Genomic DNA, 18,929 nt, shown 5'->3' with positions numbered 1-18,929 from the left:
TATATATGTAAAAAGCAGAGATGAAATCCTGTGGTCCCCAAACCGGACCCCCTCCGGCCCCTGGCTGCACCTAGAAATTCTGTCCATGAAAATTATGAACAGAACTGGTGCCAAAGGGCAGCCCTGCTGGAGTCCAACATGCACCTGGAACAGGTCTGACTTACTGCCGGCAATGCGAACCAGGCTCCTGCTTCAGTCATACAAAGACCGGACTGCCCTCAGCAGAGGGCCCCGGACCCCATACTCCCGAAGCACCCCCCACAGTATACCACGAGGGACACGGTCGAACGCCTTTACCAGATCCACAAAACACATGTGGACTGGTTGGGCGAACTCCCATGAACCCTCGAGCACCCGATGGAGAGTATAGAGCTGGTCCAGTGTTCCGCGACCAGGACGAAAACCGCATTGTTCCTCCTGGATCCGAGGTTCGACTGTCAGTCGGATCCTCCTCTCCAGTACCTGGAATAGACTTTCCCCGGGAGACTGAGGAGTGTGATCCCCCTATAGTTGGAGCACATCCTCCGGTCCCCCTTCTTAAAAAGGGGGACCACTACCCCGGTCTGCCAGTCCAGAGGTACTGTCCCCGACTGCCACGCGATGTTCCAAAGACGTGTCAACCAAGACAGTCCCTGCACATCCAGAGACTTAAGGTACTCAGGGCGAATCTCATCCACCCCCGGTGCCCTGCCACCAAGGAGCTTGCCAACCACCTGGGTGACTTCAGCTTGGGTGATGGACGAGTCCACCTCCGAGACCTCAGCCTCTGCTTCCTCTATGGAAGACGTGACAGTGGGATTGAGGAGATCCTTGAAGTATTCCTTCCACCGTCCGACAACATCCCCAGTCGAGGTCAGCTCCTCCCACTTCCACTGTAAACAGTGTTGGTGGCGCACTGCTTTCCCCTCCTGAGGCGCCGGACAGTTTGCCAGAATTTCCTCGAGGCCGACCGATAGTCCTCCTCCATGGCCTCCCCAAACTCCACCCAGACCCGAGTTTTTGCCTCCACAACCGCTCGGGCTGCAGCACACTTGGCCTTCCGGTACCCATCAGCTACCTCATGAGTCCCATGAGCCAACAAGGCTCGATAAGACTCCTTCTTCAGCTTGACGGCATCCCTTACTTCCGGGGTCCACAACCGGGTTCGGGAATTGCCGCCACGACAGGCACCGGAGACCTTGCGACCACAGCTCCAAGCAGCCGCTTCGACAATGGAGGTGGAGAACATGGTCCACTTGGACTCAATGTCCCCAGCCTCCCCCAGGATCTGGGAGAAGCTCTCCCGGAGGTGGGAGTTGAAGACCGCACTGACATCGGGCTCTGCCAGACATTCCCAACAGACCCTCACAACACGTTTGGGCCTGCTGAGTCGGTCCAGTTTCCTCCTTCGCCAGCGGATCCAACTCACCACCAGGTGGTGATCGGTTGACAGCTCCGCCCCTCTCTTCACCCGAGTGTCCAAAACACGCGGTCGAAGGTCTGATGATACGACAATGAAGTCGATCATCGACCTCCGGCCTAGGGTGTCCTGGTGCCAAGTGCACTTCTGGACATCCCTGTGTTCGAACATGGTGTTTGTTATGGACAAACTGTGACTAGCACAGAAGTCCAATAACAAAACACCACTCGGGTTCAGATCAGGGAGGCCGTTCCTCCCCATCACCCCCCTCCAGGTCTCACTGTCATTGCCCACGTGGGCATTGAAGTCACCCAGGAGAACAACGGAGTCCCCAGTTGGAGCACCATCCAGCACCCCTCCCAGGGACTCCAAGAAGGCCGGGTACTCTACACTGCTGTTCGGCCCGTAGGCCGAGACAACAGTGAGGCACCTGTCCCCGACCCGAAGGCGCAGGGACGCGACCCTCTTGTTCACCGGGGTGAACTCCAACAAATGGCGGCTGAGCTGAGGGGCTATGACCACGCCCACACCAGCCCGCCGCCTCTCACCGCAGGCAACGCCAGAGAAATGGAGAGTCCAGCCCCTCTCGAGGGGTTGGGTTCCAGAGCCCAAGCTGTGAGTGGAGGTGAGCCCGACTATATCTAGACGGTATCTCTCAACCTCCCTCACAAGCTCTGGCTCCTTCCCTCCCAGCGAAGTGACATTCTATGTCCCGAGAGCCAGACTCTGCGTCCGGGGATCGGGTTGTCGGGCTCCCTGCAGTCGACTGCCACCCAATCCACATTGCACCCGGCCCCTACGATTCCCTCGGTGGGTGGCGAGTCCACCGGAGGGCGGGCCCACGTCACTCCTTTGGGCTGGGCCCAGCCGGACCCCGTGGGCATAGGCCCGACCACCAGGTGCTCACATTCGAGCCCCAACCCCAGGCCTGGCTCCAGGGTGGGGCCCCGGCTGCGCCATACCAGGCGACGTCACGTTCTTTTGTTTGATCTTTTTCATAAAGAAGTTGTGAACTGCTCTTAGTCTGGCCCGTCACCCAGGACCTGTTTGCCTTGGGAGACCCTACCAGGGGCATAAAGCCCCCGACAACAGAGCTCCTAGGATCATTCAGACACTCAAACTCCCCCACCACAGTAAGGCGGCAGTTCAAGGGGGAGATGTTCTATTAGTTTGTCAAAAATGTTCTGAAACACAAACACAGTAATGTGTCCTTGGTGGTTCTTCTGGGTTCAACTGGACTGGTTTAGCTCTGGAGAAAAGGTTTCATCTGTCGACAACAGAACAGTTTAATCGACCAGTGCTCTAGTGTTTCCACCAGGACTCTGAAACTCCTGTTCTGTAGGTTCCACATTCAGTCTGATCTGATCTGCAGTCAAAGACGAACAGAAGAACCCAGAAATAAGGACAACTGCACATTTATGTCTGTGTTTGAGTGAAAAAAAACCATTAAATTATGAAAATACTGACTTTTATAAACTATCCAAACAAAAAAGATGTGAAGAACCTGAAAAAAAAACTGAAATTTCGTCAGAAAAATCTGTGTAATTTTATCAATCTTCCAGTCCACCTGAGGCCTGACTGGGTTCAGTTTGATCATTTTCATTTGTTCTTATAATAGGGTTCCAGTAGTTTGGCATTTTTCACTCTAGTTTAGTTTCATTTAGTTTGGACTGTTTTTCTCTAATTCAGTTCATTTTAATTTGTGACTCTGTCACAACAGGGTTTCTTATCAGCGCTGCCAGGTCACCATGGCAACCACACAGCAAACCATAGCATTAGTCACTAATGACCAATAATCGATTCTGTGAAAAAACACAGTGTGTTCTATTCTATACTGTTCAATTCTTTTCTTCTCTCCTCTCTCAGAGGTCACACAGACCCTTAACATGCACCCCCCCCCACCCCCCACCCCCCCCCACCCAGTGGGAACACAAAGTCAACATGGTGTTTGTAGTGTCTTTATTGTGTTTGGACAGCAGCTGTTCATCTGCTCTATCTGGGACACATGGACAGTCAAACTGGAACAGTGTCACCTGCAGGAGGACCCCTTCACAGCTCAGAGCTCCTGCCTCTGCTCTTCAGCTCTGTTCTCAGCTTCTCATCCACAAACACAGACTTCTGAGCAGATGACACTTTGTGCCTGGGACACAAAACACCAAAAACAAGGACAGCATGGAAAAACACACCATCACACAACTGTTCATTCACTGCAGCAACAAACAAACAACTGTGGACCACTGTATATGGAGAAGAATATATATGTATATGTATGTATGTGTATATGGAGAAGAATATATATGTATATGTATGTATGTGTATATGGAGAAGAATATATATGTATATGTATGTATGTGTAAATGGAGAAGAATATATATGTATATGTATGTATGTGTATATGGAGAAGAATATATATGTATATGTATGTATGTGTATATGGAGAAGAATATATATGTATATGTATGTATGTGTATATGGAGAAGAATATATATGTATATGTATATGTATGTATGTGTATATGGAGAAGAATATATATGTATATGTATGTATGTGTATATGGAGAAGAATATATATGTATATGTATGTATGTGTATATGGAGAAGAATATATATGTACATGTATGTATGTGTATATGGAGACAAATATATATGTATATGTATGTATGTGTATATGGAGAAGAATATATATGTATATGTATGTATGTGTATATGGAGAAGAATATATATGTATATGTATGTATGTGTATATGGAGAAGAATATATATGTATATGTATATGTATGTATGTGTATATGGAGAAGAATATATATGTATATGTATGTATGTGTATATGGAGAAGAATATATATGTATATGTATGTATGTGTATATGGAGAAGAATATATATGTACATGTATGTATGTGTATATGGAGACAAATATATATGTATATGTATGTATGTGTATATGGAGAAGAATATATATGTATATGTATGTATGTGTATATGGAGAAGATTATATATGTATATGTATGTATGTGTATATGGAGAAGATTATATATGTATATGTATGTATGTATGTGTATATGGAGAAGAATATATATGTATATGTATGTATGTGTATATGGAGAAGAATATATATGTATATGTATGTGTGTGTATATGGAGAAGAATATATATGTATATGTATGTATGTGTATATTGAGACAAATATATATGTATATGTATGTATGTGTATATGGAGAAGAATATATATGTATATATGTATGTGTATATGGAGAAGATTATATATGTATATGTATGTATGTGTATATGGAGAAGAATATATATGTATATGTATATGTATGTATGTGCATATGGAGAAGAATATATATGTATATGTATATGTATGTATGTGCATATGGAGAAGAATATATATGTATATGTATGTATGTGTATATGGAGAAGAATATATATGTATATGCATGTATGTGTATATGGAGAAGAATATATATGTATATGTATGTATGTGTATATGGAGAAGAATATATATGTATATGTATGTATGTGTATATGGAGAAGAATATATATGTATATGTATGTATGTGTATATGGAGACAAATATATATGTATATGTATGTATGTGTATATGGAGAAGAATATATATGTATGTGTATGTATGTGTATATGGAGAAGATTATATATGTATATGTATGTATGTGTATATGGAGAAGAATATATATGTATATGTATATGTATGTATGTGCATATGGAGAAGAATATATATGTATATGTATGTATGTGTATATGGAGAAGATATATATGTATATGTATGTATGTGTATATGGAGAAGAATATATATGTATATGTATGTATGTGTATATGGAGAAGATTATATATGTATATGTACATATGTGTATATGGAGAAGAATATATATGTATATGAACATAAATGTATATGTTAGGCCTGTAACAGTACACAAAATTTTCGGTTCGGTACGTTTTCGGTTTTCAAAGCCACGGTTCAGTTTTTTTCGGTTCGGTACGGGAAGACAGAAAATCCCTCAAAATGTCTTTAATACATTTATGAATTTTTGAACATTTTCCCTCCAATTTTTGGACACAATAGAATATAGAAAAAACAGGAATAATATAATTCTGCTGCTATAAATCAAATAGAAAATAAAATAAATTATTAATATTACTAAATGTATTTTAAACATTAGTACTGCACTTTTCCCTGAAAGGTACTTTTGAACAAACAACAAAAATCTAATCAGTTCTGTCAGTTCACATTCTGCAGAAAAATACCAACAAAAAATTCCACATGAAGTGCAACATTAACAGGAGGGTAAACTGGTATTCTGTTGAAACAAACTGAAGAGAAACATTAACAACAAAATTAACCTAATTAATTATTTTAGGACAGAGAACAAACTGTTTAGGACACTTTATATGTGTGTGTGTGTGTGTGTGTGTGTGTGTGTATGTGTGTATGTGTGTGTGCGTGTGCGCGCGCGCGCAAGGTGCGATTTGTCTGGAGGATGGTTTGTTTGTTGTTTTTTTGTTTGTTTGTTTTTTTGGTCGGGGTCGGGGGTGTGGGGGGGGTGGTCCGGTCCATAACTAACGTAACTGACGCTGGCGTGAAACAAAAGTGAAACTTTATTTTTATAAACTTTCAACGTCCAACTCTGAGTTCTATTCCTCTGTTATACAGCGTGTGTGTGAGACACAGACAGAGCTAGTGTGTTGTAGAACTACCGTAGTTCCTCTGGGCCAAACACCGTCTGTCTTCTCTCCGTCTCTTTCCTGGTTGTTGTCTTTCACCTGAACCTGAACTGATCCAAACTGGACTGGACTGATGCTGGAGGGTCTGCAGTCTGTTCCTTCCAGGTTCACATCATATTTGTTGTTTTTTTTACCTTTTATCAGCTGTTCTTTCATATTTCAGGTCAGTGTGTGCGTCCTTCAATATGTCTGTGTGGAACTTGTGTGGGTTTAAAGTTCCGCATTGAACGACGTGTTTCATTCCTTTTTCTTTTTCTCATCATACTGTACCGTTTGGGTTCAGCTGTGGACCGAACCCAACAGGTGTGAACTGAAACGGTTCAGTACGTGTACCGTTACAGGCCTAATATATGGAGACAAATATATACTGTATGTATATGTATGTACATGTACAGAAATATATATGTATATGTACATACGTGTATATGGAGACAAATATATATGTATATGTATATATGTGTATATGTATATAAACATGTATATGTCTATAAATATATGTATATATGTACATATATGCATATAAATATATGTACAGTATATGTGTGTATGTATGTGTATATCTGTTTATGTGTGTATGTGTGTGTGTTTACAGTTGGAGGCGTGTCTTGATCAGCTCTATGTTCTTCCTCTTGTCTTCTTGGTAGCTGTGGTAATCCAGAACCTCCTGCAGATTCAGGTTCACTTGGTTCTCCTGGTACCACTGCTCCTTGTCCTGCATCTCCTGACTCTCCTGAAACACACATCCTGACCCTATTAGCAGCTGTGACCTCTGACCTCTGACCTGTGACCTGTGGTCTACATGCACACATCAGTGACCTTTTGGTGCTGGTTCTGGATGAGCTGGGCCTGCTCCTTCATCCTGTCTGTGAACTCAGACAGACAGCGCTGATGCAGCTCCTGGGTCTGGGTCTGGGTCTGGAGGCCCACCAGGAACCGGGTCAGGACGTCCTCCACCTGCTGCAGCCGCCACTGCTCCTCCACGTCCTCAGCCTCCCATGGACAACAGCACGCATCACAGACAATGACATCATCAGAGACACTGACATCATCACAGACACTGACATCATCAGAGACACTGACATCATCACAGACACTGACATCATCAGAGACAATGACATCATCAGAGACAATGACATCATCACAGACACTGACATCATCACAGACACTGACATCATCAGAGACAATGACATCATCACAGACACTGACATCATCACAGACACTGACATCATCACAGACACTGACATCATCAGAGACACTGACATCATCACAGACACTGACATCATCAGAGACAATGACATCATCAGAGACACTGACATCATCCCATCCTTCCCCTGTGGAACCTGTGGGTCCGTCTCACCGTTTCCAGTCCCAGACCTTTGGCTCGTGGTGCTTCTGTTCCCGTCAGTGGACGCAGGTCACACAGCAGGTTTTTCTCCTCCTCTTCTCTAAAGGACAGAATGTCTCTGACCTACAGACACATCAGAGGGTTAGTGTTGAGTCCAGCCTAGAGAGTGTGTGTGTGTGTATCAGTGTCGGCTGCTGGTCTTTCAGACAGGTGAAGCTCATTGTCGCTTACATAAAAAAAATTGTCCAGTTATTTAAACATACATTGGTCCCTCTGTTCCTGTTTCAGTAAATGCTCAGTGTCCTTATCGTACCAGTAGGCGTCTTTTCCAGGACTGGACCAGTGTCCTCTGAATGTCCAGCAGAGCTGGTCTGCTCAGACGGCCTTGGCCCAGTGCATTGTGGGTGTCAGACTTCAGCCTTTTTAAACTACAGATGCTCCTTTCACTGCGACCGAGCCGACAGTCTGACTGATTTAACTATCTACAAAACCAGATTAAACTGAACAAGAAATGATGAAACTAGAAGCACTCGGAGAGCGCAGACCTCCACCAAGGCTGATCAGTGGGCCCCCCCGTGGGCCCCCCCGCCCCCGAATACCACCAAAATTTAATCATTTCGTCCTTATCCCATTTCCAACAAACCCTGAAAATTTCATCCAAATCTGTCCATAACTTTTTGAGTTATGTTGCACACTAACGGACAGACAAACAGACAGACAGACAAACAAACAAACAAACAAACAAACAAACCCTGGCAAAAACATAACCTCCTTGGCGGAGGTAATTATGTTAAATTGAAACAAGGAAGTCCAATGAGTGTGTTTTATTTACAGTGCAAGAAATGAACCAGTACTTTGGTAGTGGTTTGTGTGGTTTCCCAGCAGAATGTGTGACAGTATTAAACTGAACTGTGTCAGTGAAGGAGCAGATCTGAAAACAGCTGTCAATCAAACAGGATTCAGCCTTTCCACTGATCCTCCAATCAGCACGTAGGATTCTGGCGTCCGGCCCGGCCGAGCTCCGCCCACAGCTCCATTCACCCCCAGAGACGCCCGGGTGGGACAACATGGTGGCATTTATCCAATTAGCGTCCAGTTTAGAGTCAGTTTAAACCAGTTCCACTCAGTCCCACTGAAGCCCAGAGACGGACACAGTCTGCAGACACATGCACTGAGCAGAGATGGAGGAGAAAACAGACACGGGAACGGAGGAGAAGTGAACAACATCCAGTCCACTGATCTGGGACCAAACTGATTCTGAACCAACTGGTCTGAGAGATGAACGGGTTCCAACACATTTGGAGTCAATGAAATGAAAACAACTGAACAGATTTAACCATTTAATTTTAGTAATTTTAGGGGAAGTCGAGATTCCACTGCAGTCTGAGAGAAAAGACCACTGAAATATATATGTACATACATATATATATATATATATATATATATATATATATATATATATATATATATATATATATATATATATATATATCATGCTGTACTAAGTAGACTAATGCTGCGTTCAGGGTCGTTTTTCGAGTCCGTAAGTCACGACTTCAAACCACGACTCAGGACTTTGTAACGTTCCAGGCAAGTCCCACCAAACTGTCTGAGCGCAAGGAACTGTGGGAGTTAGATGTAAACAAATCAGCATGGTGGAGTGTACGTTCTGTTCATTTATGGTCATTTCTATCCCACAGGTGTTTGTTCTTTGATTATTTGAGGGAAACAGAGGAGGAACGGTGCATAAGAGAAGAGAAGCTGTTCTACCTTTGATGTTCTTTGTAGATTTGGATTTGGTTTGAATTTCTTCTGTCACTCATTGAACTGAAACGAGCTAACACTAGAACAGCTGATGATTCTACAGAACATTTACAGAGAAATAATATCAGATCAATACCTTGTTTTAATAAACTATCTGCATAAACACCACATTAATGGGGGGGCACCATTGGTACCTGATGTCAGAACTCAGAACTGGGAGAACATGGATCAAGTACGAGTTCAGGTGGAAGTTCCAGGTTGGACTGAACATTCCAGTGCATTTACACCAGTAGAAGGATGGAAGAACAGCAGTTACAGCTGGACTGGAACACAGACTAAACTCCTGCAGAAGGTGTGAACATCAGTGTTTGACAGGTCACCTCTTTCTTGGACTCTCTGATTTCAGCCGACACTTTGTCCTCGTCCTTCATCAGAGACACCAACATCTGATAAAGACGCAGCAGACTCAGAGGAGTCTTGGATCGGTCAACCTGAACACAGTGACACAGAGTGAGCGGCAGAAACACCCAGACCCACCCCCCAGACCCCCCTCCGGCCTCAGACCCCCCTCAGACCCCCCTGTGGCCTCAGACCCCCCTCAGACCCCCCTGTGGCCTCAGACCCCCCTCAGACCCCCCTCCGGCCTCAGACCCCCCTCAGACCCCCCTGTGGCCTCAGACCCCCCTCAGACCCCCCTCCGGCTTCAGACCCCCCTCAGACCCCCCTGTGGCCTCAGACCCCCCTCAGACCCCCCTGTGGCCTCAGACCCCCCTCAGACCCCCCTCTGGCCTCAGACCCCCCCTCAGACCCCCCCTGTGGCCTCAGACCCTCCTCAGACCCCCCTCTGGCCTCAGACCCCCCTCAGACCCCCCTGTGGCCTCAGACCCTCCTCAGACCCCCCTCCGGCCTCAGACCCCCCTCAGACCCCCCTCCGGCCTCAGACCCCCCTCAGACCCCCCTCTGGCCTCAGACCCCCCTCAGACCCCCCTGTGGCCTCAGACCCCCCTCAGACCCCCCTGTGGCCTCAGACCCCCCTCAGACCCCCCTGTGGCCTCAGACCCCTCCTCAGACCCCCCTGTGGCCTCAGACCCTCCTCAGACCCCCCTCCGGCCTCAGACCCCCCTCAGACCCCCCTGTGGCCTCAGACCCCCCTCTGGCCTCAGACCCCCCTCAGACCCCCCTGTGGCCTCAGACCCTCCTCAGACCCCCCTCCGGCCTCAGACCCCCCTCAGACCCCCCTGTGGCCTCAGACCCTCCTCAGACCCCCCTCCGGCCTCAGACCCCCCTCAGACCCCCCCTCCGGCCTCAGACCCCCCTCAGACGCCCCTCCGGCCTCAGACCCCCCTCAGACCCCCCTCAGACCCCCCCTGTGGCCTCAGACCCTCCTCAGACCCCCCTCCGGCCTCAGACCCCCCTCAGACCCCCCTCCGGTCTCAGACCCTCCTCAGACCCCCCCTGTGGCCTCAGACCCTCCTCAGACCCCCCTCCGGCCTCAGACCCCCCTCAGACCCCCCTCCGGCCTCAGACCCTCCTCAGACCCCCCTGTGGCCTCAGACCCCCCTCAGACCCCCCTCCTGGCCTCAGACCCCCCTCAGACCCCCCTGTGGCCTCAGACCCTCCTCAGACCCCCCTCCGGCCTCAGACCCCCCTCAGACCCCCTCAGACCCCCTGTGGCCTCAGACCCCCCTCAGACCCCCCTGTGGCCTCAGACCCCCCTCAGACCCCCCTCCGGCCTCAGACCCCCCTCAGCCCCCCCTCCGGCCTCAGACCCCCCTCAGACCCCCCTGTGGCCTCAGACCCAGCTGTACCTGGAAACTGGACACCATGTGCTGGGTGAAGTCTCCGGCCTTGGTCCTCTCCGTGGACTCTCTGGGTTTGATGAACTTCCTCTTGGATGGAATGAACCGGTCCTCCTCTAAGTGATAGGTCACCTCAATCCTCCTCTGAGCCAATAGAAACGCTCGCTGGGCCACGTCCTCGTGGGCCGGCTTGGATGGGTTTCTATGGAAACGCTCCACCACGGCCTGTGAACGTCAACACGGCGGCGTCAGCGCTCTGTTTCTGCTGGGACCGTCATCACCTGGTGCTCAGACGCCGCACCTTCACCGCAGGTTGGCGGGCGCGCTCGTCGGCCGGTTCTGCGAACCGGACGCGGCGGTAGAACAGGTGGTCTGGGCGGGCCTCGTAGGTCTCGGTCATTTCCAGCGGAGACTCCACCCTCCGCACCAGGCGGTCCACTCGAGCTCTGCTGCTGAACTCCATGTCGTGTTCGTTGGTCTGAGGATTGAACCTTTGGACTGAAACAAACACACACGATCAACAGCGGTTCTGACACCGACCCTGTTCACGTCCGCACACAGGCTCCGCCCACAGGCTCCGCCCACAGCAGCTCTGAGTGTACAGTCTGGATTTTTGGGTCAAATCTGTTTTTTTTGTTGGTGTTGGTTCATATTAAACATTAAATACGACTTCTATCAGTTTGAAGTCTGAACTGAATGTGACCCTGAAGTGACCCACATGCACTACAGAGGTCCTGAAGTGACCCACATGCACTACAGAGGTCCTGAAGTGACCCACATGCACTAAAGAGGTCCTGAAGTGACCCACATGCACTACAGAGGTCCTGAAGTGACCCACATGCACTACAGAGGTCCTGAAGTGGCCCACATGCACTAAAGAGGTCCTGAAGTGACCCACATGCACTAAAGAGGTCCTGAAGTGACCCACATGGACTAAAGAGGTCCTGAAGTGACCCACATGTACTAAAGAGGTCCTGAAGTGACCCACATGCACTACAGAGGTCCTGAAGTGACCCACATGCACTACAGAGGTCCTGAAGTGACCCACATGCACTAAAGAGGTCCTGAAGTGACCCACATGGACTAAAGAGGTCCTAAAGTGACCCACATGCACTAAAGAGGTCCTGAAGTGACCCACATGCACTACAGAGGTCCTGAAGTGACCCACATGCACTAAAGAGGTCCTGAAGTGACCCACATGCACTACAGAGGTCCTGAAGTGACCCACATGGACTAAAGAGGTCCTGAAGTGACCCACATGGACTAAAGAGGTCCTAAAGTGACCCACATGGACTAAAGAGGTCCTGAAGTGACCCACATGGACTAAAGAGGTCCTGAAGTGACCCACATGCACTAAAGAGGTCCTGAAGTGACCCACATGGACTAAAGAGGTCCTGAAGTGACCCACATGCACTACAGAGGTCCTGAAGTGACCCACATGGACTAAAGAGGTCCTGAAGTGACCCACATGGACTAAAGAGGTCCTAAAGTGACCCACATGCACTAAAGAGGTCCTGAAGTGACCCACATGCACTACAGAGGTCCTGAAGTGACCCACATGGACTAAAGAGGTCCTGAAGTGACCCACATGTACTAAAGAGGTCCTGAAGTGACCCACATACACTACAGAGGTCCTGAAGTGACCCACATGGACTAAAGAGGTCCTGAAGTGACCCACATGTACTAAAGAGGTCCTGAAGTGACCCACATGCACTACAGAGGTCCTGATGGAATCCCAGACCTCGCAGACACACACTGTGTTTACAGAAGGAAATATGGAGGACCAACAACTGGGACGTTTGTCGAAATTCAATGACGTAAAGGTCGGATAAATGTGACCTGGGCGTTCAGACTGAAGTCACACTGGAGAAGATTAGATCTGGATCAGATTTAGGACCACATATGAAAGTGGTGTGGGTTAGATTTGAAAAAATCTGATTAGTTTTGTTCAACAAATTCAAAATATTAATTTCTTCACAAAAAATTACAGAAATGTCCTGGGGGGTGTGGGGGTGTGTGGGGTTGTACCCAGCAGGTGGAGCCGGTGTCCATGTCTGTATCGGTGTGTGGTGACGCCGTTGCTGACGTCCACTTGTCTCTCCTCCAGGCAGTCGTCTCTGTTCTGGTACCACTCCTTCACCAGGACCACCTCAGAACCTTCAACAAACAAACAACAGGAACACCTTCCTCCGACATCAACGAACACCAACATCTGCTCTGGGGTTAAAGGGTTAATATGTGAACCTGTACCTTTAATCAGGGGTTAAAGGGTTAATATGTGAACCTGTACCTTTAATCAGAGGTTAAAGGGTTAATATGTGAACCTGTACCTTTAATCAGAGGTTAAAGGGTTAATATGTGAACCTGTACCTTTAATCAGAGGTTAAAGGGTTAATATGTGAACCTGTACCTTTAATCAGAGGTTAAAGGGTTAATATGTGAACCTGTACCTTTAATCAGAGGTTAAAGGGTTAATATGTGAACCTGTACCTTTAATCAGAGGTTAAAGGGTTAATATGTGAACCTGTACCTTTAATCAGAGGTTAAAGGGTTACAGGGTTACAGGGTTAAAGGATCGTGAGCCCGTACAGATCCAGACCCTCCACACAGTCAGGTGTTGTTGGTTCTTGTGCTGAAACACTCACAGTCCAGGTCTCTGAAGCGGGTCAGCCGTTGGACCAGCCTGTCCCTCCTCAGGACCGGACTGAACCGGTCCACCTTGGCCTTCCTGTACTCAGTGTCCTTGTGTCCGTCTGGAAAACCCAGCTCCAGGTCTGAACCCACAGAACCAACAGAAGCACAGTTAGAATCCCAAACACTCTTCATCTGAGTTAAAGGTCCCATATTATGCAAATCTGACTTTGTAACAGTTTTCTTACAGTAGTGTGTGTTGCAGTAGCCTCCTTATGAGGTTCGAATTTGAAAACTGTCTGTTTCCTCCTGCCTTGCTACACCACAGTTTGTGAAAATGCTCAAACAGCCGAGTTTGAGTTGGGTCCGCTTATGACAACATAAACGGATTTAACTCCTCCCCCTAACTGTGGCCCCACCCTGGCAAAGCGAGCCCCGCCCTGGAAAAGTACCTCTTGGACAACAAACATGGCGAAGGCGAGACACGCAAGTTGTGGTGTTGTTGGCTGCACACACCAACACGATAGTTTATTTTTGCTCCCCACTTCCGAGCCTCTCCGTAAAAAGTGTCTGGATTCTGTCTGTGATGCTCATGGACCAAACAACATTCCCAAACGCTTGTATGTGTGTGCCCGGCATTTCAGGGACGAGTGTTTTTTTGAACATGGGCCCATACAGCTGCGGCTTAGCACAAAGACTCCGAACCAGAAGGACGCAGTACCAACGCTTCGTGACCCAAGTCCAAGTGTGGGAGATGTAAGTTCTGATCATTTTTTTGTATCTTTACTGCATAACCCTACATTACGGATAAGCTGGTGGTTGTTTATGTGTACGTCTAACGTTAGCATGGCAGCTAACATAGCTCGGTTACTGCTGCTAACGTTTGCGTCCCCGTTAACATGCAAGAGCTGATAATATCCAGAGACATTCAACAGAACTACTGTGAACACGGGCCTTTTGTGGTTAGCATCAGTAGAGTTAGCATCAGGCTTGTTAGTAGCTGCCTGCATTAGTGGCGGCAGGCGTCTTTCCGTGTCAGGTCCACGAACCCGACACAACACCGCCGTTTTCCGTCGGGGCTCAGCCACGCCTCAAGGCAAAGAAAGCCAGTGTTTGGAAAGACGTTCTGTCTGAGACATGTGTATTGGAGACGAGAGAGCCATGGCTTCACAGTCAACATTAGCGCGTAGTACCGCTAGCGGAAGCTGCGTCCTCTCCCAGAGAGGGGAGGGGGAGTGGGCGTGGACAGATACGTTCATTTGCATACCCGGAAGCAGGCCCAGAAACAGACTGTTCTGAGGAGGGCTGGGGAGAGGGACTTTTTCCACCGCTGAAACTCCGAACAAAGGATGATTTTGGGGCGAACAAACTTAAATACTATGTTTTTGGGCTTCTGAGACCTATATGATGTGACTGAAAAATAGCATAATACGGGACCTTTAATGGAGTGTGGAAGTGGGAACGTGTGGAACCTTTGGATGAGATGAGGATGTGACTGATCCAGGATCTGGGCATCTGGAAGACTGTGGGCGCCATGGCAACCTGAACAACAAACACAAATGAACACAATGACTTTAACCCTTTAACACCCGAACGTCCACCTTTAACCTCAACCATCTACTGATCTAAACTGTTTAAGTCCTGTTGATCCATTAATCCTATTCATCCATGTCAATAATTGGTGTAAAATACAGTTCTTCATCTTTCTATGGTCATCAGATATGATAGACATATTTGGACGTTCAGATGCTCTTCACAGTGCTTTCACCTGTTGCGTTCATTAAATATAAGAAAATACAGGATTTTCACTGAAAAATGAAAAATACACAATAATATTGTAAAAAAAATGGTGAAAAATCACTTAAAGGTTCAATAAAGCGAAAACATTCCTGTGGGAGGGGCCACAGAGGCAGCTGTGGGAGGGGCCACAGAGGCAGCTGTGGTGTGGGGGTGGGGTTAAAGCTTCAGTCCTAACTGGCTCAAACACTCACCTCCTCGTGCACGCTCACAGCTCCTCTTCTGGCTCAAACGCTCACCTCCTCGTGCACGCTCACAGCTCCTCTTCTGGCTGAAACACTCACCTCCTCGTGCACGCTCACAGCTCCTCTTCTGGCTCAAACGCTCACCTCCTCGTGCACGCTCACAGCTCCTCTTCTGGCTCAAACGCTCACCTCCTCGTGCACGCTCACAGCTCCTCTTCTGGCTGAAACACTCACCTCCTCGTGCACGCTCACAGCTCCTCTTCTGGCTGAAACACTCACCTCCTCGTGCACGCTCACAGCTCCTCTTCTGGCTCAAACGCTCACCTCCTCGTGCACGCTCACAGCTCCTCTTCTGGCTCAAACGCTCACCTCCTCGTGCACGCTCACAGCTCCTCTTCTGGCTGAAACACTCACCTCCTCGTGCACGCTAACAGCTCCTCTTCTGGCTGAAACACTCACCTCCTCGTGCACGCTCACAGCTCCTCTTCTGGCTCAAACACTCACCTCCTCGTGCACGCTCACAGCTCCTCTTCTGGCTGAAACACTCACCTCCTCGTGCACGCTCACAGCTCCTCTTCTGGCTGAAACGCTCACCTCCTCGTGCACGCTCACAGCTCCTCTTCTCCTCAGGACAGACTCCATCAGCTGTTTTCTGTCGGTGACGTCATAAAGCAGAGGCTCCCAGCAGCTGCGCTCGTCCAGGTCGTACACCAGGTCCTAAACAGACACAAACAGCAGAGGCGTCAGCGGCGGGACCGGATCTGCTCCCGTCCCGGTCCTGGACCCGTTCCCGGTCCCGGTCCTGGATCAGGCCCACCTGGACGCCGTTGCTGCAGTCCTGCATGTTGACGTAGTAGTTGAAGTTGTCCCACACGCTCTCGACGGCCAGGAAGCTGCTGTCGCCGGTCGAGTAGCTCCGCCCCGTCAGGGGGTCGATGAAGAAGTTCTCCCAGACGCCTCGGCTTCCCGCCAGAACCAGAACCCAGCAGTGGATCCGAAGACCGTGCAGAGGGTCCGGGGACCGCCCACCGCCGTCCTCCTGCTGTTCTTCCTGTTGAGGTCAAAGGTCAATGTGGAAAAGGTGGAATGAGGAGTGTGAGGTTTCCATACACACACACACACACACACACACACACACACGATAATATCTCAGACTAAATATTTTTCACAAATACACGACAATAATTCACAGACACTAGTCCAGGGGTGTCAAACTCGTGGCCCGGGGGCCAGCTGAGGCCCACAGGATGATGTTTTGTGGTCCTACTTGACTCACAGTTCAGTGTTAGTGCGGCACACACACAGTTCTCAAACATACCTTTTTGCTGTGTCTTGCCACACTATTATTTTATCTATTTTTGTCACTTATGGGCTTCCATAGACAGTCCGGCAGCTTCTTTGTTGTCAGTGGTTTTCAAGCTAGCCAATTGCGAAGTACCAGGGGAAGTATGAACGGTAGTCACTTGGTTGAAATATATGTTACGGAGTGACACCAAGTGGACGGAAAATATCTGCCGTCACCCAGTTCCAGTCATGTCTCTGTCAAAATGTGCCGTGAAGAGAAAGTTTGGCAACAAGCACAAGCAATTTCAGAAAAAGTGGGAAATGGAATATTTTTTGGTTGAGCACAGGGACACCCCTACGTATGTCATATGCACAGAAAAAGTGTCTGCGTTTAAGGAATACAACATCTGACGTTATTACTCAACTAGACATGCTGAGGACTTTCCAAACACCAGGGAGATGAGAGAAAGAACCAGGTCGACTATCTTAAATAATGTCTATTGAGGAAACAAGATTTATTTAAGAAAACAAGCCAAGACAATGAAGCAGCAGTCGAAGCAGCTACGTGGTGAGAGAGATGGACACTAGGGCTGTTAGAGCCGTTCAAAGAAGGTGAGTTCAGCAAAAAGTGCATGTGACTAACAGAGGGAAGTAGAGAAACCCTGTTTCTGTGGAATACTTAATGTGGTCCAGCCTGACCCAGCCTCTGCCTCCAGTGGCCCCCAGGTAAGATGAGTTTGAGACCCCTGCACTAGTCCCTTTTCCATGGTCCATCTGTCCTAAACGGTCCCATATTTATCTAAATGTGTTCAGAACACTAGTGTGGACTGTTGGTTTGTCCATTCAGTCCCTGCTGTGCTGCTGACTTTCTTTCTTGTGGTAGATGTCAGTGTCAGTCCTTCCATAAACAGGAACACAAATGTGTGTTGGTTTGAATCTAGAATGCTGGTTCCTCCTCTATCTGCCACGAAATTCTAAACTGATGTGGGTTCCTGCTGTGTCCACACATACACACATGTCTGAATAAAAATAAACAAAAGAACCAAAAATGAAAAATAAAAAAAAGAACAAGTTAATCAACAAAATGAACCAAAAAATCTACAAAATGAACAAAATATTCAAAAAAATGAACAAAAAAATCTACAAAATGAACAAGTTAATCAACAAAATGAACAAAATAATCAATAAAATGAACAAAAAAATCTACAAAATGAAAAAAAAATCAACAAAATGAACAAAATAATCAACAAAATGAACCAAAAAATCTACAAAATGAACAAAATAATCAACAAAATGAACAAAAAATTTACAAAATGAACAAAATAATGAAAAAACTAACAAAAAAATCTACAAAATGAACCAAAAAATCTACAAAATGAACAAAATATTTTTAAAAAATTAACAAAAAAAATCTACAAAATCAACACAATAATCAACAAAATGAACAAAAAATTTACAAAATGGACAAAATAATGAAAAAACTAACAAAAAAATCTACAAAATGAACAGGGCTGCATGTTTGACACCCCTGCTCTAAACACAGGGTCTGATACATTTCCCATAATTCAGTTCAATCATGGGTCAGATGGAGGTAAACGCAGTGAAACAGAGCAGCAGTGAATTTACAGTACTAGTGTGAATGACAGTGTATGGGATGATGCATAAGCGGATCCACTGTATCGGCTGATGTGGAACTGAAACAACCACATCCATAAATATATGAGAGAACAGCTCTGACCAGCTGACCACTGGAGTGACCACTGTGCATGAAAGGGTTCAGATACTGTTCATGGTCTAATGATGTTAAAGGTGTCAAGTGTCACATGTGCGTTTGCGCTCAGTGGACGAAAAGCCCGTCCGTCCGTCACAGACGCCGTGGTGTGACCTGAGCGTCCAGCAGGGGGCAGGGCCGCGTCCTCTGGTCCAGAACACACATCTGTCTGACGGCGTATCCGCTGACGCAGTAGGCGTGGTAGTCCGAACCCAG

General features: G+C 47.4%; 1 protein-coding gene across 1 annotated transcript; it reads right to left on the bottom strand.

Moving 5' to 3' along the window:
• Window positions 1-3,448: 3,448 nt before the first annotated feature.
• Window positions 3,449-18,926, bottom strand: ccdc135 (coiled-coil domain containing 135; the record flags this gene model as incomplete). Its single annotated transcript, XM_030129785.1, has 13 exons — window positions 3,449-3,539; window positions 6,728-6,867; window positions 6,954-7,127; window positions 7,495-7,605; window positions 9,627-9,737; window positions 11,055-11,270; window positions 11,347-11,543; window positions 13,074-13,202; window positions 13,691-13,819; window positions 15,149-15,218; window positions 16,253-16,375; window positions 16,476-16,709; window positions 18,828-18,926. Coding segments are annotated over 13 exons (1,824 nt in total), but the record flags the coding sequence as incomplete, so codon positions are not given.
• Between the last annotated feature and the right edge of the window lie 3 nt (window positions 18,927-18,929).

Source organism: Sphaeramia orbicularis, unplaced genomic scaffold (genome assembly GCF_902148855.1).
Source record: "Sphaeramia orbicularis unplaced genomic scaffold, fSphaOr1.1, whole genome shotgun sequence".
NCBI lineage: Eukaryota > Metazoa > Chordata > Actinopteri > Kurtiformes > Apogonidae > Sphaeramia > Sphaeramia orbicularis.
This window is presented reverse-complemented; position numbering and strand designations above follow the sequence as displayed.